This window comes from Alternaria conjuncta, assembly GCF_024043145.1.
Source record: "Alternaria conjuncta strain BMP 0040 chromosome Unknown scaffold_7, whole genome shotgun sequence".
NCBI classification, from domain to species: domain Eukaryota; kingdom Fungi; phylum Ascomycota; class Dothideomycetes; order Pleosporales; family Pleosporaceae; genus Alternaria; species Alternaria conjuncta.
The window spans coordinates 457912-481428 of record NW_026250096.1 but is presented as its reverse complement, the minus strand read 5'-3'; the positions used below and the strand labels follow the sequence as shown (position 1 = coordinate 481428).

Genomic DNA, 23517 nt, shown 5'->3' with positions numbered 1-23517 from the left:
TAGAAGGAGAAAGATGCGATGCAGCTCCACTGCGATATAAGAATCCTTCCAAGTCTTTTTAATCAAGGTTATAGGTCTTGCGAAGCCCGTGTAGCTTCCATCAGGCGGACAGCTTCATCCCGAGATCTGTCACAGAACGTTTACCATTCGTGAGAATGATTGAAAAGCCATCGCGCGACACGTTTCAACGTCTGAATCGCCAGGAAATAGGTCATGAAGGCAATCGAGGGCGTTGTATCTACGACGAGTTGCATGAGTGAGGCTATGTTCGATCTGCCGTTTCGGGCAGGCCGGTTGGCTCGATCGCGTATGACTGAGAGGTGTACGCCAGGGTCAACTCAATCATTCGGTCGATCAATTACAAAGTGATAGACTCACTATAGACGTCGGAACATTCAAAGCCGGGTAGGTAGTGAGCATCAGGCAAACGTCTGCCTGGATCGGGCCTCCATGCATAGATACGTGCCAGCGCATGAGGAGCGCCACACATGACCACTTCGCGAATGAGACTGCGAATCTTAGTGGCTCTTGCAGATTTGATGCACAGTTGGCGGTAGAAAAGTCGTCAGGAGGTTTGATGTTCTTGAGGACTCCCAAATCAGGTCTCATTAGGGTGTATGGCGATCTCGGGAATTGCTGGAAGAAAACGGAAGGACTTTTTAAGCGATCTCGGCCAAGAGATTGCCTCGCCGATGAGCCTCACGGTCTGGGGTCTGGGGTAGCATGGTCGCGTCAACTGCTTCGTAGCCACCTTCGAGGTTTTTTACGTATTCCCAAAGTCCATCAATTGTGTTCCGGCTGCTCTTCACCGGATCTAGATTTGACGAGGCTGACAAACGTTCGTAATTTGAAGGCTGTCTCGAGACTAGCAAGTTTGGGGCGGGAGTAATCTATGAGGACCTACACAATGCGGTTGGTCATGGGATCAGATTATACTTGATCGGTGAGGTGAATATAGAGGGCCCGATGTGTACCAAATACACCCTAGTTCGTCTTGGAGTCTCACTCTAATAAGGAAGACTTGTGATGCAATGAAACCGGGTGCGGATACGTTCGAGACTAAGAGTAAAATCGACAGTCACAGTTCCGCCGGCTCAACATTGACAGCTGGTATGATCGTTCAGCAGATACAATCCCGTTCCAGACTCCATGGTATCCCATCCTCCATTGGCTGGTCACGTCCACGTGCGAACCAATCGAGTGAATATTATATTTTACGGTGACTAATAACCTTGAAAGCTTAGGATCAGGAATACGGCTTATCTTCAGTAGGTACCATTGCTCCAACATTCGGTAAACGCCGAATAGAGCGTGAAGAGCGTGATATGGTCTTGTAGTTCGACAGAAACAATCAAGCCATTCGTTCAACGGCCGAGGCCGGTACCACAACCGGATCCCTGTACCTTCCATATAGTATCCTCCAGGTTCCCACCAGAGTCTTGTCCCGCGGACGAAGCATGCGACTATCTTAGTTGTATTTTTGTGGTACAGCAATTGCCACAACGCCCATATCCACAACCAGAACAAGCTTGGTTCTGATATGGTATATTTGGTCTGCCGCAATAACAGCATTGCCAAACATAAGTATATCTTTTCTTGGCCTAGCAAGGTAAGTTGATGAGACCATTGCGCGCTTCTACAGGAAGCTTTCCATGTTGCTTACAAGTGTTTGTATAGGTATATGTCCGCCCTCGTCTCGTATTGTCCATCCTGTTGTTGCCGAGGGTAGCGCTCCGGCTACGTGTGCCTCGAGATCGGTGTTTTCTGTTCGTCCCCGGCTGACCCGATATCGATGTTGAGCGCGACGTAAACGATCGCGATAGCCCTGCGTAGCATGAGCTGTGAGGTGTCGCTCTCTGGCAAAGACGGTACGCAACCAGCCCTGAGCTTCCGTCGAATCTCGATTGGTTATGAATTGGAGGCGGACAGTCGACATCGCGACCTCGCCCTGGCAATATATAGCTCTCCGTGAAGACGCGATCGGTTCTGCGGTGCGATTCGGTGGGCGGTAAAGTGCTTGTCATGGACACAATAAACCTGCGTTTCTTGTGCTAGTCAGCATCTCTCCATGAGAACCCGTCGCGGCTGGCATTGCTACAAAGAGTTTGGGAACCCAATGGAACGTTTTCGGGACTGTATAACCCGGGACATGAGAGCTGAGGGGGCATTGAAGAGATGGGTGGGGCTCGTTGAACCGAGTAGGAACAGCAATGAAGACGCGAACAGGGTTCGCATCTAAGAGACCGTGCGCAAGGACGAAACACGCGATTGGCACTTACCTGGGAGGTACCTTGGTATGCGATGGTGTTACAAAATCTAGCTTCGAAGAAGATGAGCTGCGACTTCACGTAGTTTTTGCTCTTGAGAGGGTCCTGGAGATTTATACTTGCATTCTGAAGCTCACGAAGTTTGTTTTGCCATGATCTAGATGATTGGACTGTTTAGCGCTCCCTCAGCATTCTCCCGTCACTTACCTACATCGGCATACACAGCAGTCCCTCCCGTTTGGTGCAACGTGCTGAGCAGCTGCACAATCTTACTTTTGGAACATGTGGACTTTCCCCGAGATCGCTGCAGATCTAGTAGCATTAGTCAACGATAGGCAGCGTCCGGCTGCCTCACCTGGGCACCAGGTGCTGCAAGCTCGTCGAAGATCATGCGACCAGCTCTAGTTCATGAGCTATTCAAATTCCGATTTTGAATCAATACTAATCAATTGGAAGATAACGAACGCTCTGATGAGCTTGTGAGTGCTACGAGCTGGCAAGGAGCGAAGCAGCTGTTGGCGTCGTATTATAACCACAGAACGATTCAAGCGGTCCGATGCCACTGTCGTCGTGCACTCTCCGCGGCCTTCCAACTTTCTGGATGGTGGCCCAAGTTGACTCACCATCGCTGTGATCTGTACGCAGGCGGATTCACTCGAACTTTGGCACACCCTGTTAGCAATAAGAGCGCGACACCACCTACCTAGTCGATAGCGATACCGGCAGTGCTGCTGGTAGTACTGACAGCGTAGCAGAAGTGAACAAGGATGCTCGTTACGAACGCGATAGGGTCTCTCCTGCGCGTGCGTACCTGTGCGCTGTTATGCTCCACACCGCCAGTCCTCTTCTTGACAGGGTTCTCAACCGATGCCCAATGTGGCCGAACGACCCTAACCAAGACACGACGTGATGAAGCTAATAGAGTGAACTGACTGAGCCCTCCAGGGGGGTCAAGGTTGCCCTGAAACACTATGATGTAAAGAACTCGTCCTGACCAAGTTCAGGACTATGAGGTCAAGTCTTGTTAGCGAGTCTTGACATAGGCTTCAACTTATCTGTCGTGAGTTGACAATGTATTAGTTCGCTCTTCCCGAGGAGGTCTGACAAAAGATTACAAGCTGTCAGGCTGCGTCACAAGGTCCGCGGGCTCAGCTCTATCCAATGCCCAACAAAGCAGAGTATGCACGTTTGCGTCAGACCGGACCTCGATCTTGTTCAGTGCTAGCACAAACACCCAATGACATGGTGAGCGCATCGGTGACTGACCACTTCATGTGCGCATCTGCACAACATGTGTGGAACAGCGCAGCCAACCCAGTCGGTCAGAGCTTCTTTTGAGTGAGCACAGTCTCGATTACCACCTGCTACAGGTCCCGAAGCGTCAACTCCACTGTTCAGTATCTGAAGCATGACAATTTTTACAGATCTTACCCATGGTAGCATCCCTAAAGTAATCGTTAAGTGCTTATATTCTCTCACCTGAAGGGCTGATGTGAGATGTCAAGAATCATGCCCATGAGAGCGGTACCGTATATGCGCAGACAAAGCAGTAGCCGGCTAACTTCTAGCTCATTGCGTACTACTAGTCATGGATTATGTGATCTGCTATTTCGTGTAAGCCTACGGGAAATAGTCATGGTAGTTCATGTCATCAACATTTGAGCTGTTTAGAGTCAGTGACATTGTCTCGAGCTGGCTTACACCTATAATCGCCAGTGACATTTCATATCCGCAAGCAACTTGAGAGCATAGGTTTAGATACTAGGTGTCGAATCAAATTGTTCCGAGCGTACACTTTCAGCCAATTGTGATTGGAAAATGTATGCAGAGTTTTAATGTAGATTTTTCTTTCGTGAATTGTGATCGGTGCTACCTAGGTAGTGACTTACTGTAGACCTGGATGCGACCAGTCAAGTCCGAGTGTTGACCGAAAGTCCAGTACGGCAGCAAGGAGAGCATTTCACTCCTTGCGACGTCATTGGTATAACAAGTATCATGATTCTATGTAATATCGCAGAATTCTTTATTTTTACTCAGATCAATGCAGTCGTTTGAGTGCGATCAATCCATAGACGAGTACAGTACGTTTTCAGCAACAGGAAGATTGATGACATATCTAGTGCTTTGTCAAGCTGCATTGCCACTCGCTACCGTTTTTGGAGATATTTCCATATGCTGAACTACTACAGGTCATGATGTCATTCCATCGTTATTCGGAGCTTTGCAGCGTTATGAAATTTGCCCGAGATATTGCATCTTCTTACTCACAGTCCTTCGTGGAGTTCACGTGTGCGTCTCTTTGTCGCAGTAAGGTTATCTCGCCTTCTCTCACGGAGACGATGCTACTATCCCGACACCTTCTCACTGTCCGACCTCTGCGCGACAGTTTTTCCCACCACGCCTGTCGACCAAGCCATCCGCCCTTTAAGAGTAACAGAAACCACAGCAGGAACATGACAGCAGCAACTGAAAGGATGAAAGACAGTAAAGTTTGTTGATATGGAAGTACAGATGTAGGAATAGCAAAGATACTGGAAACGATGACTACGGGTGAAATGATGATAATGGTGAACTCGCCGATTTTGCTACCCTGTAAGCTCAGACGATACTCCAGACGATCAGCTAGCTTCTCGCAATCCTCTTGGAAGTAGGAGAGTGTCCTCTCGTAGACTCTCATATCTTCATACACGTCGTCCAGCTCGTTAATAGTACGCTCGATGTGCTCGGATACCCGCGGTAGCAGCGTCGCATCCGGGTCGCTAAAGTATCCAAGACCCTTGCACTTGAAGCTCTTCCAGCAGTCGACCTTCTTTTTGAGATCCTGGATCAACATGGATAAAAGCTCTAGCATAGGCTCGTTCCATCTCGAGATAGCAGATTGCTCGGACGCAGACGCAGAGGAGAATGGGCAAGAAGTCATGTGACGTGTGAATGAAGCTTCAACTTGACCCAAAATGCGTTGGGCTTCCTTCCTGGCATGTTTCGCTCTGATCAAGCTGATAGCGAGGTAATACTCCCGCGCATCGTAGAATGGCAAATTTGCGTCAAATTTGCCCATAGATATCTGATCTGAGCGCCGGAAATCATCGCGTTCATCTTCGCCGATCTCACGGTCCGGGTTGAAGCTTGTTTCTTCCAAATCATACGCGATCCAATGGATATTGTCGAAACCTGACAAAGTGAAAGATGATCGAGCACGATACAATCCGTACGTTCCTGGATCGTTTTTTGGGTCCAGGAAAGAGATATCGATCAACATCTTTTGGTCCGATCTACTACTTTGAGGCCTTCCTATCCGTCCAAGCCCCGTCATGTGCAGTCCGAAGTAGGGGAAATGGTGTTCAAGCTGGAAGACCGAGTACCCTTCGGTAGGAATCCTGACTCTCATCGACGTTTGAAAGGTGAGGTATTGCCCCAAGAGGTCCTGGATAGCGGGGGTTTGGTGCTCGTTTGCAGTCTCAGCCAAAGCGAGCATATGACATGGAGATGGATTCGCAATATATATAAGCCGGCGGTCTGCATCCTCTAGACGGTCGTGATCAAAGCGTTTTTCAAGGAGATAGCGTCTCAGATCCCAAGCTGTTAGGCTTTCATCGTATTTTCTAGCTTCGAGCACAGCAGAATGTATTGAAGCCTGTCGATGTTCCCCTTGAGCATCTGTAATGTCGCATACGTCATTCTGTTGTCGCACAGACATGGAACCCGAAGCTGTCGCGTTCTGCGTAAGGGCGTTTACCAGAGCAGTTGGAACAGCTCTGTCATCCAGCCATGCATTACCCTGGCTCATCATGCCAACATCCCTGAAATCGCTTTCGCCAACTCCGCGGCAGTAGTCGATCACAGCCTCGACATGGGGTGGTGTTCGGTCGTCATCGTATCGCCGCATGAACAGTTCGATACCATTATACCGGTTGGAGAGATCTCGGAGTGACTGCATCCATGGATATAACTCGAGAGGTTTCCTTTCGATGCTAAATAATTGGGGCCATCGCCTTAAAAGCCGTTGGGACCCTGAATGAGACGTAGGCCCTGCGGTATAAGCCATGGGAATCTATGTCGTCAGTCAGCTTCGATGACATGACCGAATCTCTACTTCCAAAATCCACTTCCGATTTTCCTTTTCCGGCCAGGGTTTGTACGGGTAAGTCCCAAAGAGTAGGTCTTTCTGCACGTACTTCGCCAACTTGAACCCCCTATCAAGAGCGTAATATATTGCTGAGATACCTCGAATCCGATGATACTGTGCAGATATGCTTGTGCATATTGGAGTAATTGGCTGTGAGAAAGATGAATACGTTCGTAGATGCGCAGGAGGTCGCAGAAAATACCATCCGGACTTCAACGGGTCAGTCCGTAGCGCTCTCCATATACTTGGTCGCATTGCGTCATCACAGATCCTATTTCATCAATATAGTGAGGCGTTCGATGCCGTGTTGTTCTATGTCTGATCTTCCAACCAACAGAAGACAGCAACGTCTTCCATGTCCTAACGTCGTGGCCAGAGAGTAGGTCTCGCTATTCGTACACGTATTTTGGCGTTTTGACCCTATGATCACAAGACTGTCAGTAAGGCCTTCTTTGCCTTTCTACCTTGCGCCTCTAAACTTGGGCAGCTTTGGTTGCATAGGGCTTTACGACTTTGTGGCGACGTTATTGGTGCACACACGGGAGCGCAGCCAGCAGCTCCAGTTGATCGCAACTTCGATCATGCTGTGTTCGCAGGATGCAATATATTCTCAAGATACCACAGGCCCAGACCTTGTTGTGACGAGGTTGGGCAGCGAAACCGTTTCGTCTGACTTGCATAGAGGAGGGCGTCGGGTTGCCGGATGCAGAATCCATGTAGGGTACGCCACCCGTAAGGCTGATCGTCGCCTATCTCCGACGCGCAGTTGTGATCTCCCCGTATATGCAGACGAATACCTAAAGCAAAGGAGGTGAGTGCGGACCTATCCTGGTATGCATCATCAGCCCAGGGTTATGAACTCGTCGGACTAGAGCCCTGTTATCGTGCCAACAATCAGTGTTACAGCAACATCAGATCGGGAAAACAAAGGACTCTACTTGAGATAGTATGGAACGAAATTTCCGTGCACTTGGGCTGTGTTTTCCGTCGCATATCTACCCAGGTGTGACAACACCCGCAGGAGGCAGCGGTATCGCGGACCTGACGGTAGTGTAGGTAAGTACAGACTCGGGCACTAGCCCACAAGGGGGAAAGTGTGACCAGACCAAATGATCAACCCAGAAAGTGCACAACAGTACAGGTGGTTATCACGATACGTTCTTTCGAGCGAGCTCCTTTATTACCTACTTTACGTTCAAAATTCGCAGTCCGGAGTTGCTCTCATGAGAGCCGTATTTGTAAGAGAGCTTTAAAGGTATCGATTTATTACAGAGCTTGAAGTGGATCATGGCCCATCTCTTCTGTCGGGAGATACCCGAACGCTCCAGATGATTGCTCCTTTCGATCACAACGACACGTGGGTTTAAGGAAGGAAATATGAGACCGGACTTGTACTCGTGTAGTCCTGCAATAAGCGCATCGTTCGTAGCCACACCCGGGGCATCCCGTGCTCGAGATGGGAATCGAAGAAGATCCGCATTGGCACTAGAATTTTTGAGACAGGAACGTGCTTTACTCTTGAGAAAGATGCACTCACGCATTGCCAGATGTAGACATGTCTTTTTTTTGCCTATAGATGTAAGCTGATAGTAAGTCTCCGGCCGTTCGATGTTACGCACGGAAGTCCGATGAGGTGTGTCTGTAGGCTCCCTAGAAAATCGCGTCAGCGTTGGCCATGGTGGTAAGCAAAAAGCTAACCGTCTCCTCCCCAACAAAGGTCTGATCGCCTTGAACACGTGGAGATTTCTCGTATCTCTCAGATAACTAGGTATGAACATCTTCTTAGTCGATGACGTACTGCTTGTCAGGGTACTCGTAATTCAATTGATTATATCACTCCCTTCCTCTATAGGAGCCGATACGGGACCTCACTCGGGGTTTGTACATTGTACATATACATCATAGAAAACGCCATCCCGAGGTCCGCAGGATGTTGTAGTACAGCAGATGAAAAATCGCATGGCTCGAGCATAGTACCGTAATAAAGACATGCCGTGCGTGGAGCGGCGGCAGCGTAGCGGGGACACTCCATGTAAAACAACCATGCTGTGTAGCAGCAACCTGCTATGTGGCGGTGGCATGATGTGTACCAGCATGTGAATTGTAGGTAACATTTCCACAGATCGGAGTCGAAACAGTTTGCGCCTGCCTGAGCAAGGTGGCATGTGCATCGATCTGTATTAGGGTAGTAGGACGCGTTACGTATTTCCGTTAGTCTTACTCGTATCCCGTGATACTGGGATAACCATTGTGGATATAGAAGTGTTGATGGAATCTTGGGTGGGTGTTGTGTCGCCATACCGGTACCTAGTTAGATGCGGCAAGTGGTTAGGCCGGCTGTCCTCGTCCAAGCGCTTGGAAGATAGAGCTACATCCTGGTAGAAGCCCGAGCTGTCCAGTACTCTCCAACACAACGCGAATCTCAACTGAGGCACAATCTACTTGTCAAACGTCGAAATGATACTCCGAACCCTATCAATTCTACCTTTGGCCACTAGCGCCCTTGCCGCCGTGAAAGCACCTCAAACAGCTCTCGAGCCGACCATACTCGACCCCTCCACGTCGAAAGACCTCCTACATCTCCATCGCAAACTCGTAGAGATTGAATCCATATCCGGGAACGAAGAAAATGTCGGCGATTGGCTTACCGAGTATCTCCGCGCGCACGATTGGACCGTCGAGAAGCAGGAAGCATCCAAAGACCGATACAATCTTCTAGCCTACGGCAGCAAGCGCGAAACAACCATCCTACTGTCTTCGCATATTGACGTCGTACCACCGTACTGGCCGTACTACTACAACGAGACGACCGATGTAATTGGCGGTAGAGGAAGTGTGGATGCGAAAGGCAGCGTCGCGCCCATGATCATCGCCGCGCAGGAAATACGAGAACACCTACAGGACGACATATCTCTGCTCTTCGTTGTCGGCGAAGAAACAGGTGGCGACGGCATGCGCGCATTCAGCAACTGGGACAAGCGCCCATCCTCGCACGAGATCGTCATCTTCGGAGAACCTACCGAGGCGAAACTAGTCTGTGGACACAAGGGCATGCTAGGCTTCGAGGTCAAGGCAACAGGCAAAGCGGCACACTCAGGATACCCGTGGTTGGGCGTGAGCGCAAACGACATCATGGTACAAGCACTGGGCGAGCTCTTGAAGCTACGAGAACACCTCCCATGGAGCACAAAATACGGCAACACGACCATGAACTTCGGGCGCATCCAAGGAGGCGTCGCAGCCAACGTCGTCGCCGAGACAGCAACCGCGAACATCGCCACGCGCATCGCAGCCGGCACCCCCGATGTCATACGCGGACAAATCCTCGACGCGCTCAAAGACGTCAAAGCCTTTGCGCAGAAGGAAGGTGGCGATCTGGACGTACAATGGGGTGGCGAGGCATACGGCGTGGTGAACATAAACTGCGACATTGAGGGCTTCGAGACGTTGACTGTCAACTATGGAACGGATGTGCCGCACCTCTCCGGTGACCACAAGAGGTACCTGTACGGTCCCGGCTCCATCTTCGTCGCGCACTCAGATCATGAGGCGCTGAAGAGGAAGGAGCTGGAACAGGCTGTTCTAGACTACCGTCGCCTTATTCTCAAGGCGACAGAGGTAAGGGAGAAGGAGCAGCAGATGCAGGACGAGGAGCAGCTAGAGTTATGAACTTGGGTGAAGATTGGGACGTGAATTGTAAATAACTAGATACCCAAACGCAACGAGTCTCTCCCTCTGCTTCACCTGTAGCCACTAGCCAGCTTGATGTACCCCCACATTTAGTCTACCAGGAGAAGAGTCTCGCTCAATACAGGTAGGTCTGAAAGCAGGTGCTCAATGCCCCTTCCCAAGCTCCACTTCCCGACTTTTTACGGTCAAGGAGCAGACTGGGTAGATGACACGAAGATTATTCTGGCGCATAATTCCCTCGTATTTGAAGGGGCAGAGCGAACCAGCAATGGGAGAGTGTGCGTGGTCCGTCTGGGTTCTGTTCGTTGCGCTGGTGAAAGGGACTGAGAGTAACGCGTAGAGAGATGCTTTGGCCGACGCACGGAGCGGCGGAAGGTATGACCGGCGACGATAAGATAGACAGCAGTGAGATGAGATGGCACAGGAGGAAGGAGCGATGACACCGCGCTATGCATTCAACTTACCAACGCCGATGATGCTAGCGTCTCATACCTCATATCATACATTTACTTATACAATCATTAAACCGTCGATCGAAATTCTCAGCTTGCGATAGCCGGCACGTCGTCTTCCTTTTGCGCGATACCCTCAGCTTCCTCAGCAGCCTTGGCAGTCTCCGACATGCCCAGGTCCCTGAACTGCCAGCCATCGTTCTCTTTGACCCAGTCTTTCCGCTCGCCCAGGATAGCTACACTGCTCTCGGCGCCCTTGACGAGGAACTGGTCGGCTACTGCCTGTACCTGCTCAGCTGTGACGTCGAGGAGGCGTTCGCGACGCGTCTGCAGCATATCGTCTGTGACGCCAGACAGGAACAGCCTCATTCCCTCGCGACTGACACTTTGCGGTGCATCGTATCCTTGGAATGCACTCAGCTTGGCTTCTTCAAGATCCTGAGGTGTCCATGCGCGGTCGCGCGCCCATTGCCCTGCTTCGGCCATGATCTTCATACTGTTCTGCGGATTGGGATCGCGGTATGAGTACATGCCGAAGAGACCGCCGATGCTACGTGCGTAAGCACCACCGCCGTATGCGCCACCTTTCTCGCGAATCTCTGGGTGAAGTTGTTTGAAGGTGAGGAGCTTTGCGAGTATCTCAAGAGGTGCGCTGGAGGCGTCGGCGTAGGCCACTGTCGGGACAGCGCGGGCGGAGTAGTAGACTTGGTATGGCAAAGGAAAGAAGGACTTGGCGTTGCGAGGGTACTGCTTTTGCTGCGACGTCGAGGGCACAGAGACGTCCTTGGGTAATGTGTTCAAGAAGCGATGTAGTGCCTCCTGGTTCGACGTTGAGCTCTCGCTACCGCAGTTGATCGCTACGCGGAGCTGGTTGCTGTTCGCGATAGTGAAAGACTGGATAGCTTTGAGTTTCTTGATGACATCGTCTAGCGACTCTTGCGATGCGAGGGCTGTCATAACCTTGACTTGGGTGAGACCCCCGGTTTCTTCTGCTAATCGGCTCACAGGGCTGATTCCAGCTTCAGCGAACTTCATGGCATAAGAATGACCAGACTCTGCGATCGAGTTGATGGCACCACTTGCCGCACTCTGCAGGAGCTCTCGGATCTTCTTGCCCGCTTCAGGCCCATCAAAGTCCGTGTCTTGTATGATAGTCCGTAGGAGTTCGTACATGTCGGGTATGTTACGGTCGAAAGCGTAGCCGGAAAATGCCATACCTTCTTCGTACGCGTCGAGCGACAAGGGTGACTGTGAAGAGTGGTAGCCTACGGAAATGCCTCCAGTCTTCAGCTTGATCAGCTCCTCAAGTTGTTCCATCGTCTTGTCTTTGGTACCAAGGCGCATGATGGCGCTGGTGAATAGCGGGATCATCTCTCGTAACTCGTCTGGGAGATCCTGTAATCTGTGCACAGCACGGAAGTACGTCAGACCGTTGGTGGGTGCCTCGCGCCACTGGACCTTCACACCATCCAGCTCAGTATGTCGCAGTGGCTTCCTCTCCTTTTCTCGAGGAATATCCTTGACGTGAACAGTGGGCAGACAGCTCAAATCTTCGTTTCTGGCTTTCTCTTGAACTTCCAATAGCTGAAGCTCTCGGTCTTCCAGATACTTCTGTGCCTCCTGCTCGCTTGGAAACTGCTTCGCGGTCTCTGCAATCTTTGCCGCTAATCGTTGACTTTCTTCGTCTACGAGTTCCTGGCTGAACGTCTCCGATGGCTGCATGGTGAAGGTCAGGGTTTTGTCGGTGAGTAGGTACTTTTCAATCAGGCTCTCCAAATAGTTGCCTTCAGCGTACTTCTTCTGGAAAGCATTGACGGTTTCTTGCCACGCGAGGGCCTCCATTGGGTCGATACCATTGAACCAGCCGGGTTTCAGTCTTTGGAGGATGCCCATACCAAAGTTGGCGGTCTTGTGCTTGAGCGAAAGCTCCAGCTGATGTAGGATACCATCGACCTTGATCTTGTCGAAGCCGTTTTTGCGCACCTCGAGCAAGGTCTCCGCAATGGTCTCGCGCACCTTGTTCACATCATCCGCTTTGACGGCGTCCAACCCAATGGACAAGACACCTCGTCGCCCAGCGCTGTCATAGCCAGTATTCGCACTGAAATCAGCACCAAGTCCAGATTCTACAAGATTGCGATAGAGAGGCGAGCCGTAGCCGCTCATGAGCAGACTGCTCAGTACTCCCAGCGCAAAGTTCTCTACGGCGTCTGCAGTGTCGCCCATCAACCATGTAACCGAAGTCTTGTACTGCCTGTCCTGAGGTACCAGTGGGTCGAGAGGTCCCGCAACCGTGACATCCTTGGGGCCGTCCAGAGTTATTGGTGCCTTCACTTCCTGATCCACGGCTATCTTGTCAAAACCGTTCAAGCGACTGTCCACCTCCTTCAGATGCTCCACCAAAGGCATGTCTCCGTATGTGAGAATCTTGGCATTGCTCGGATGATAGTGGTCGGCGTGGAATTTCCGTAGCTGTTCCCAAGTCAGGTCGGTAATCTTCTGTGGGTCGCCACCGGAGTTGTTGATGGCTGGGTATAGGTGGTCTTGGAATTTGGTGTAGAACAAGTAGCTTGCATCCGACATCTGGCCCTTCATTTCATTGTATACCACGCCCTTGAAAACGATGCGCTTCGCGTTGGGGTCCTCCGACTCTTTTGCCAGCGGGTTCTCAGGACCCAACCGCCACCCTTCTTGGGTAAAGTCATTCTCCTTCAGTAACGGGTGTAGCGTCGCATCGAGGTATACGGACATGAGGTTTTTGAAATCTTGCGCGTTTGTCGTGGCGAACGGGTAGCCAGTGTGGTCGGGAAAGGTCCAGGCGTTCATGAAGTTGGAAAGCGAGCGGGGAAGCATCTTGAAGAAGGGATCGCGGATGGGGTACCTGGACTGTCAGAGATACGTTGATTGCAATAGCAAGATGACATACTTCTCACTACCACACAGTGTGGTGTGCTCGAGGATGTGTGGCACTCCGGTGGCATCTGGTGGGTTGGTCTTGAAGCCAATCGAAAAGACATTGTTCGCATCCTCGCGGGCAATGTGCAGATATTCGGCGCCGGTCTTGTCATGCTGGAGATGTAAAGCGGTCAGCTCGAGCTCCGGCACCTGTTTGACGCGCTTGAGGGTGAAGCCATGCAGCTGCTCGCCGACATTGGGAAAGTTGGAGACATCGGTAAGAGCGGCATATCCACGTCGAGACAAGGTCGATAGTCGGTGCGGGGTTATCGTGGCATGTCGAGGGCTTTGGACCTGCCGACCAACGGAACGCAGCATGTTTGGAATAGAGGGTGGATGACAGAGTGCCGCGCAGCCTCAGAAATGTCAGAGGCACCCCCATCGATGACGCCTGTCGCGCCGATTGGCCGAGGGACCCCATACCAAAAGAGATTAGCCCGCAAAATTACTAAGACGAAAGAGTGCGCCTGGACAGGCTGTTGATGCGTTATACGGCTGGAGACATGTCGGATTGGCTAGCCTGCCAGTGATCTCATCTGTCAGGTCCGATATTGAAGCTCGTGGGCGTTGTGGAGACTCCCAGGTGTCTTGTGCCTTTCGCGATCGACCAGACCACCGACGTCGTCCCCTCCTTCCTCTTCAACACCCGCCACGAGACATTGCCCGACCCGACCCCGACGACTGCATGACCCGACACTGTACATATTGCTACACCACGCCCGTTGACGCCCCCTGCACTGCGCTCCACACCTGTTTTCACCCGAAGCAGCCCCGAGACGCCGGCGGAAGACGTGCATCCTCACCACGCGCATTGTAGACAGGCGGCTGCTGCCAGACGGATGCGCCACTGGACTGCCTAGAGACCTGCATTGGGGACACGTGAGACTGAGTGCATAGGCGGAGGAACCGTCGGAGGCAACACGGGGGATCCACAAGCTGAGGCGCTACACGGAAGAGTCACGACTTCATGGCAACCGTCGCCCAACAGCGCCAGCCGACGTCTGCCCAGTCCCGCCCTCACCACGAAGCCAGCCGCAGTGCATCTGCCTCTCCTGCAAACATGGCACCCGCACAGCACAACCCAGCGCCAGCGCCTGCGCCCGCTAAGAAGGGCAAAGGCAAGAAGGCGACCGACCCCTCGGAGCAGCAGAAGCAGATCCAGGCCAAGATTGCTCAGCTCGAACTGGACCAGGCCGGGGACAAGGAGCAGGAACTCGAAATCGGTGCGTCTACCTCTTGCGACGGAGCTGTGGAGGAGGGGATACTCTGGGTGGCGCAGCCCATGTCTGCACAGCACGAGACTGGGGCCCTATCAAATGAATCGCTGGCTGACGTATGGCATGGACAGAACGCGAAGTTAAGAAAGCAAACCGCGAACTCTCCTCGCTCCTCTCCAACATGGACGGCCCGCTGTCCCGGCTCGAAGTCGTGCAGAAACGATATACCGAACTCCTCTCCGATATGAAGCGCACGGAACGCGAACACCAAAAGGCGAAGAAGCGCGGGGACCAGCTGCAGAAGGAAAAGGACGCGCAAAGGTCGGAGTTGAACAAGGTTACGACAATGAAGGACAAATTGGACAAATTGTCGCGTGACTTTGCAAAGGAAAACAAGAAACTCAAGGACGAACTACACAAGCTCGAATCTAGCGAATCCACCGCCAGGCAAGAACTACACGAGCGTCTCGAACACCTGGTGAATGACGTGGACGATTGCATAGCAGCTGCGAACGGGCCTGAACCACAGAATCAAGCCGAGCAAGAACTGGACGAAATGTATGTGTGGCACAACCAAATTCGGGAGTATGAACTAACAAAGCAGATTTCGTCAGAAGTTCAAGTCGTTCATTGACCAGTACGAGTTGCGCGAATTACAATACCACTCGATGCTGCGACTCAAAGAGCTCGAAATACAGTATCACGCTGCCCGACTAGAGCAGCAGCGCAAACAACAAGAAGCCGAATCTTCCAAGTCGCACCAGTTGACCCGCCAAGTGTCGACCTTTTCGCAGACCGAGACGGAACTACGCACGCAGCTCAACATATACGTGGAGAAGTTCAAACAGGTATGCAACCCGTTAACCCCTCGTTGGTCTGTATCATCATGGTTAATACTGACCAGATGCAGGTCGAGGAAACGCTCAACAACTCGAACGATCTCTTCCTCACGTTCCGCAAGGAGATGGAGGAGATGTCAAAGAAAACCAAGCGTCTTGAAAAAGAGAACCAGACGCTGCAACGCCACAAGGACATTACGAACCGTAATATTGGCGAGATGGTGGAAGAGCGCCAAAAGATGCAAGAGGAGCTTGCCAGGCGGACCAAGGAAGCTGAGGACCAGCGTAAGAAGATCGCTCGCCTGGAAACACTGTGTCGTGGAATGCAGGCACAAGGTCGAGGCCAGGTTCCGATGCATGAGCTGGATCAGGAGGAGCACGACGAGGAGGATGAAGAAGTCACGGAGAGCGAGTACGAATACGAGGACGAAGATAGCGCAGAGTACGACGACGACACTGAAGAAGACGGTGTTGAACCGGCGCTTGTGCATCGACCATTCGGGCCTGTCCCTCCACCTCCGCCGCAGCCAACACCTGCGCAGGGAAAAGTCAACGGGCATGCACAAGCTAATGGGCAAATGAATGGAGTCAAACGCTAATAGCAATATCATAGAGACTCACTCTTCGACCCATCTACGTCTTCTCAATTTGCAAATGATGTCCCGCTTCCGCCATCTCAGACAACGTCTTCGAACCCGCTCGGAGATTTTATGAAGCAGTGGAGTTGGGATGATGCGGACCTACCGTCTATTGCGGACTTCGATATGACTGACCAAGCATTCGACGAGCTCATGAAGCAGATGAATTGGGATGATGTGACTGCGCAGTTCGATGCGGAAATGGAAGCAATGGCTGACAAGACTGCTCGTCTTCTGTCAAACGATGCGGCGAAGTCGGAGGAGCCAGAAGAGCCAGATTTAGATGTTGATTGAAGCGTCTTTGTGCTCCGCAATTGGCGTACGTGAGTATAGTGCGAGAAGCCGATTATTGATAACAACATCGATAGTATGGATTATGATTTCCAACATGCATATCATCGTGCTCTCCAGCAGAAAATTTCCCATACTATGCCTATTGTGACTACCAAATATGCATGTTCATCCCGTCCACGACGGGCGAATCTCGGCAATGGCAACGATGTATCGAGTCGAGCTAAGATGCCTCGGCTCGTGCACCCACGTTTTCCCCGCAAAACCCCTGGCAGTCGAGGATGCCAGTAGGCACGGCCGCTATTTAGCATGCACATTCCCATACTCACCATGCGGTTACACATAGCTTCATTGCTGCCAGAAGCACGCTCTTCAGACCTTTATTCGCGTTATCCGACGTGACCTACTCCATCTACTTTCAATTATCAACTACCCGCGACCACAGCCTACGCCGTCATGTCACCGCCGGCACTGCAGACGCCGCTTTCGAAGCTGCTGGGCATCCAGTATCCGATTATCCTCGCCGGCATGGCGCGCACCTCTGGTGGCCCCCTCGCAGCTGCCGTGTCGAACGCTGGTGGCCTAGGTGTAATTGGCGGTCTCGGATACACACCGGAACAGCTCCAATCGATCATCGATGACCTCAAGTCAAACCTCCGAGACAAGAACCTGCCCTTCGGTGTCGATCTCGCACTCCCACAAGTCGGCGGCAGCGCACGCAAGACGAACCATGATTACACCCATGGACAGCTCGATGACCTCATCGAAGTCACAATCAAGAATGGCGCAAAGCTGTTTGTGAGCGCTGTTGGTGTACCGCCCGAGCGGACGATCAAGAGGCTTCACGAAGCAGGCATTTTGATCATGAACATGGTCGGACACCCCAAACATGCGAAAAAGGCACTAGATGCAGGTGTGGATATCGTATGCGCCCAGGGTGGAGAAGGCGGAGGACATACCGGCGATATCGCGAACAGCATCCTGATACCCTCCGTCGTGGACGTCGCGCGCAAATACAAGAGCCCTCTGACCGGTCAGCCAGCCATCGTAGTGGCGGCGGGAGGCATCTACAACGGCCGCAGTCTGGCAAGCAGCTTGATGCAAGGCGCACAGGGCGTATGGGTCGGCACACGATTCGTCGCATCAACTGAGGCTGGCTGCTCGCAAATGCACAAGGAGAACGTGGTCACAGCCGACTTCACAGATACAGGCCGGACACTGGTTGTCAGTGGCCGACCGTTGCGCGTCAGGTACAACGACTACATCAAAGAGTGGCACGAGCGCGAGGACGAGATCAAGAAGCTCACGGAGGCGGGAGTTGTGCCGCTGGCGAAGGACATGGACGATGGGAAGGATGTGGATATCCCGTTCCTGATGGGCCAGGTTGCGGGGGTTATCGGCGATATCAAGCCCGCAAAGGAGATTGTCGACGAGATGGTGCAAGAGGCGATCGACATGCTGAAGCTCGGCCAGACGTACATTGGAGGGCCGAGCAGTAAACTGTAGATAATAACAGTAGATTTTTTGTGTCTTGATAACAGTCCATTGCATCTCGGTCCCTGGGTTGCCGTGTAACACAACGTCGGAAGAAGCGCATACATGCATCCGGCTCTCAGTCGAAGAGCACATTGCACAAACGTTATTGACTTGTACACTCGAAACGAGAAGGATGTCCAAACCACGTCGCGTCGCATTGTGGTGGTGGTGCCTGCGCCTTCCCAGAGCAGCGGTGGATGATCTGCGACCAGGATCGCGCTCCCCGAATCCATGGCAGCACCGCAAGCTCAGGAGAGATCTGACGGCACGCCCAGTCCCCGTCCGCCTGGGAGTATTCACAATTAATATACACTTCTTCGCACCTCCGGTCGGCGCAAAGCTAGTATTATTATCCTCGCACATCTCGAACGCCCTAGGCCCCTGGCGTTTGCGGCCTTCTCCACTTTCGCTGCCACCAGGGCATATACGGAGCCGTCTCTCTCTTCCGCGGCGCGCGCTCGCCAGTCCGAACTCCTGCAACCCATAGATGACGCTGGTTGCGCAGGCGACACCACGGAGCAGCGGCGCATCATTCCATGCAGTCAAATCTCAGAGCCCAGGCTGAGATTCAGGCCCAGAGGAAGAAGGTAGGCCCCGTCCCGCTGCCGTCCAACGACGCTCGTGCGCCGCAACAAGCAATTCCCCCAGGCGCATGTTTGCAACACGCATGCTGAGACGCAAATTATAGCAGCTCGCGAATTCGTACAAACAGTTGCTCGAGTAAGTCTCTTCTTTGCTTTTGCGCGCCGGCTGCGTGTTTCACCGGCTCCAATTTGCTGACGCAGGGCCAGTGAGTTCGCCGCGACTGATCTCAAGACGGTCGGCAACTATACACTGGGGAAACTTATAGGCAAGGGCAGTTTTGGCAAGGTTTACTTGGCGTCGCACAAACTCAGCAATGGCTCAAAGGTACCACCGGCAGGACGTTACGAGGAACCACGCTGATCGCAAGCAGGTCGTGCTCAAGAGCGCGAAGAAGGACGACGCCAACCTCGCGCGCGAGATCCATCACCACCGCCAATTCACGCACCCACACATAGCCCGCCTGTACGAGGTCATAGTCACCGAGAACCTAGTCTGGCTGGTACTCGAGTACTGCCAGGGCGATGAACTCTACAACTACCTACTGGCCAAGGGCGCCCTCGAGCCCGCCAGAGTCCAGCGCATCTTCACCCAGCTCGTCGGCGCCGTCACCTACGTCCACAACAAGTCGTGCGTCCATCGCGACCTCAAGCTCGAGAACATACTGCTGGACAAGCACGGAGACGTCAAGTTGGTCGACTTTGGTTTCACGCGCGAGTACGAGGGCAAGTCCAACTACCTGCAGACATGGTGCGGAACAATCTGCTACAGCGCGCCGGAGATGCTCAAGGGCGAGAAGTACGCAGGTGAAAAGGTGGACGTTTGGAGTTTGGGCATCATTCTTTACGCGCTTCTAGTGGGCGAGCTGCCTTTTGACGACGACGACGAAATGGTCACGAAGAACAAGATACTGAAGGAGGACCCCAAATATCCGGAGCACTTCCCGCAGCAAGCGAAGGAGTTATGTCAGTCGCTACTATCCAAACGGCCGATCTTGCGACCTACACTGGCGGACATACTACAGAACCCTTGGTTATCGGAACATGCGCCGCGCCAGCAGGAGATCTTGAAGCTCCAACAGCCGGCACCTTTCTCGACCGAGCTGGAGAAGGAGGTCTTGCAACGCATGCGCGCTGCCGGGGTGGATATTGACATGGTGATTGAGAACGTGCTGGCCCAAAGATGCGACTCGTTAGCTGGTTGGTGGGCACTGTTGCTCGAAAAAGAGGAACGCAAGGCAAAGAGGAGAGAACGCAAGCGCAAAGAGAAAGAAGCAGAGGCTAAGAGCCTCCGACGACTGAGCGCTGCAAGTAGTCGACTTGACAAGCTTGCGCCTACCATAAGAGAGTCAGACGAAGAAGGCATTCACTCTCCCTCTACGCCTAAGAGTCGCGGCAGGACCACAAATCGAAGCAGCTTACATGGTGAGTATCACGGCGGACGTCAGGAAACGCTTCTAACTTGAGACAGGTGCTCCCGAACTGCCAAAGCTGCCAGAGCTAATTACCTCACCCAATCTCACAGTCGACGACAAGCCGCTCCCTCCAATCGATACCCGTCGGGGTCGGAAGTCGCATTCATCCTCACGTCCGCCACCACCAGCGAAGGACCTCGACAGGCGGCGTTCACGCAGCAGCATGCTACAGGTCGTATCTACCAATCCAGATCTTCTTTCTCCCAACGGCTTCGTGCCTAAGCGACGCCGGAAACAGCCCTTCATCAACCACCTTTTGACACTTCGAAATTGGATAAAAGAGACGTCGAAACGAGCGCGATCTCCGGGTTCGAAAGCCAGCAGTGGACAGTCGCCAAAGATACCTCCAAGCAAGTCTTCGGATTCAACACGAAGACAGAGTACGGCGAACCGGTCGTCTGTACACACGAACCCTAGGTCGCCGCCCACACCACAAATGCCTGGCCCGCGGCCCCGAGGCTCAACACACGGCTCAGGCTCCATGAGAAGACTCTCAGCATCACCCGCTCCACTAACACCACGATCCTCATACCGTCGCTCTTCTGGTGGTCTCCGCGGTCGAAAGTCCACTTCGTCATCTGTATCCTCGATCCGCAGCATGCCACACCACCACCACTCGCACTCGAAAGCCTCATCTACGTCCTCCGCCTCTCTCGCTTCTCCCGCCGTTTCCACAAGCGGCCACTCACACAAACCCTCCAAATCCCCCCACAACAGCATCAAGGTCCTCCCCGCCACCCCCACCTCCTCAAGCTTTCCTTCCAACATCCGCCTTGTACGTTCTGGCTTCCCACCCGGTCTCAACGAATCCAGCGCCGCTTTCGGAAACGGAAACAGCATTCCCCCGCAGTCCCCGGGTCTTGTCTTCGCAAAGAGGAGGAAGAGCCCTTTCAAAGGCCCCATGCTTAATGTTAATACCGGAGGTCTGAATGGCAGCTCGACAAATGGCAGTGGCGGCTGGAGGAGTAGAAGTGGAGAAGGTGGTATGGGAAGTCGGGGAACGAGTGTACAGGGTCGCAGGAGTGGAGAGATCTTAGGTATCACAGAGGAAGATGAGGAAGAAGAAGAGGAGGTCGAAGAGGTGGATACATTTGGTGGGAAGTTGGGTGAGGGCGAGTTCATCGAGGAGGAAGCGCCTGGGCCATTGACCCCGCCCAAAGAGAAGTTCAAAGAGAAGGCTTGATGATTTGAAAAATCGATGTGAGATTGAAGAGGAGGTTTGACGTTATTTTGGTGAGAATGTGGGGGTTGGCTGCCTAGCATGGCTCTTTTTGGACTGTGGTCATTGTTCTTCTTTCTGCGTGGTAGTTGTTCACTTCCTTTCGTTTCTTGCCTTCGTCTTCATGCTCTCGCGCTTTAACGGCATACATTCGCGGCGTTTGTCTATTTCATCGGATACCTACATACACATGCGTTTTCCTTTCGTTCATTCTAATTTTATCGACACGTATACACTATGCATCATTTGCACCTCATGGCGTCTGTCACTTGCGCCTGTATTTCCACTACACGTTTGAAGTTTATTGAACCCCTAGATGATACTCTGCTCATCTCAAAGTTTGTAAACAATTGCCACATCAGGCAGTCGGCGTCCTTTGTCTTGCGAGCCGACTTTCCTCCAGCGGTGCGGACTCAAAGAACACGGCAATTTCGTCAGGATACGAATTCAACGGTTCAACGTTAGTACTGCATATCGATCAGCGTAGACGCAATCTTGGGAACACAAGCATTCCCGACTAACCCGGTTCCTGGTCGCGATCAGCGAATACATCACTCAGTCCAGCGTCATGATGTCGATATATCCCCCACGATACGCCCTCAAAGCACCCGAAGCAACGAGAATCGATGACGCAGAACAACATTGCACAAAGACACGTGTATGCATATACGTATCCAGGTACAACAGCTGAATCAGTAGGGATATACTTGCGCTCAACATAAGCCTTTGCGTTGCACATCGGCGTCGAAGAGGCGGTGTGGTGGACATGCGGCGTCGGAGGCGAGGTTGAATCGGGACGGTTGGTGTGACCTTGTACAAAATCTGGCCTTGACAAAGTTCCGGTGGTGATCTTTGGTGCAGAAAAGTAACGGTGTTGCGGCTGAAACTTGTGTTGGTAACAACGCGACTAACATGTCGGAAGCGCTAGCATCGTCTAGTGGAGCTGTTCAGTGACATGCTGTTGTCTGTGAGAGCTTCCCGGTTGATTCTAGTCTACTGAGACAGTCATGCGTACTTTTCTTAGTGACATTGCGCCCAATGCGTGAGGTTTGCCATGTGATGCGCACGAGGCACAAGTCCAACAGCCGAGATGTGGGAGGTGGTGCAGGGGGAGGTAACGATGCGGCAACGCTGTGTTACGTCAAACGCCGCAAGGACCATAAGGGAGCAAGTCCGAGTTTGGTGCATTATCTTAGTACGGACATCCGAGAGGGGTGTCCAGGTTGAGGGAGAGGTAAGGGATTGCTGTGATATCGTGTCCTGGAAACGAATGTGGTATGCCTTCAACCAAACAATACTCACAAAAGATGTCAGGGAGAATGGGGTGACTGATACGCCACCTTGGTGAGCTGCTTCCTCGGAAGATGCAAGGTCAGCCGGGAAGATCAGTCTGTGCATCAGTGCATAAACGGCGAGCGCCATCGCTGCACCGTAGAAGACTGGAGGAATCTCAAACGAAGCCAATCCTGCCGCGATTTTGCCTGCGAAACTGCGATCACGGTTTACATGCGTGTGTAGCGATAGTGCAAAACTTTGAACCGAGGCAGAGTCGGTGAAACATGCAACAGTTGGTAGAGACTCTAGGTGTTGCGACAATGTGATAGGTGCTGGTGGTGGCTTACCATGTGGGTTTGGGCGTTTTCTGACCCCGCCAGTAATAAACGGCAGCCGTAACGACACTGCGTCCTGGCCAGGGATTCTTGGCAAATGAGATTGCACATGTGAAGTTTACGAAGAGCCTGCCGGTGAAAGAAGGGACGGCTAATCGTCGATGAGGTGAGATGCTCGACTTTGCAGGCGAATGGGCAGAGCTACTTGACTGATACGGGAAATGGTACAAGGGTATAGGTCGCACACATGTATATTGATTCGCAATGGGCCAGCGTGCGTTCTTACATGACGAGAGGATGCGGGGCGTACTGCTCGTGTACGTTCGCTGCAAGCCGAGCTAGTCGACAGGCATACTGCACACAATTCAAAGGAGATTGCGGCGCGGTGTTGGTACAATACCCAGTTCTCTCAAGATACCGATGGCCGAGCACCAAGCGATGAATAGGCGACATCTGTACCTGCATCGGATGAAGATGAAGTTAAATTGAGAAGCATGAGGATGCTTGGTAGCCCCTGCATGTGGCAGGATGCGTTGATGGAGGGTCGTCAAGCGATATGGATCGGGAAGACGTGATATGATTTACCCGTTTTTACCGACGCATCCATCGAGCAAGTATCAA

The 23517-nt window shown here is 52.4% G+C and overlaps 5 protein-coding genes across 5 annotated transcripts; 4 read left to right on the top strand and 1 right to left on the bottom strand.

The window, feature by feature from the left end:
• Nucleotides 1–8850: 8850 nt before the first annotated feature.
• On the top strand, nt 8851–10062 carry J4E85_005243 (uncharacterized protein; the record flags this gene model as incomplete). Its single annotated transcript, XM_051469493.1, has 1 exon — nt 8851–10062. The coding sequence occupies one exon, from the start codon at nt 8851–8853 to the stop codon at nt 10060–10062; it is 1212 nt and encodes a 403-aa protein (XP_051326324.1).
• A 563-nt stretch (nt 10063–10625) lies between these two features.
• Nucleotides 10626–13808, bottom strand: CYM1 (Mitochondrial presequence protease; the record flags this gene model as incomplete). The annotated part of the gene is made up of 2 exons (XM_051469492.1): nt 10626–13416; nt 13462–13808. The coding sequence occupies 2 exons, from the start codon at nt 13806–13808 to the stop codon at nt 10626–10628; spliced, it is 3138 nt and encodes a 1045-aa protein (XP_051326323.1).
• Nucleotides 13809–14550: 742 nt separating this feature from the next.
• On the top strand, nt 14551–16478 carry J4E85_005241 (uncharacterized protein; the record flags this gene model as incomplete). The annotated part of the gene is made up of 5 exons (XM_051469491.1): nt 14551–14713; nt 14839–15265; nt 15312–15555; nt 15618–16031; nt 16227–16478. The coding sequence occupies 5 exons, from the start codon at nt 14551–14553 to the stop codon at nt 16476–16478; spliced, it is 1500 nt and encodes a 499-aa protein (XP_051326322.1).
• Nucleotides 16479–16931: 453 nt separating this feature from the next.
• J4E85_005240 (uncharacterized protein) lies at nt 16932–17981 on the top strand (the record flags this gene model as incomplete). The annotated part of the gene is made up of 1 exon (XM_051469490.1): nt 16932–17981. One exon carries the CDS (start codon nt 16932–16934, stop codon nt 17979–17981), a length of 1050 nt encoding a protein of 349 aa, XP_051326321.1.
• Nucleotides 17982–18547: 566 nt separating this feature from the next.
• J4E85_005239 (uncharacterized protein) lies at nt 18548–21250 on the top strand (the record flags this gene model as incomplete). The annotated part of the gene is made up of 5 exons (XM_051469489.1): nt 18548–18598; nt 18700–18731; nt 18803–18920; nt 18967–20017; nt 20064–21250. The coding sequence occupies 5 exons, from the start codon at nt 18548–18550 to the stop codon at nt 21248–21250; spliced, it is 2439 nt and encodes an 812-aa protein (XP_051326320.1).
• Between the last annotated feature and the right edge of the window lie 2267 nt (nt 21251–23517).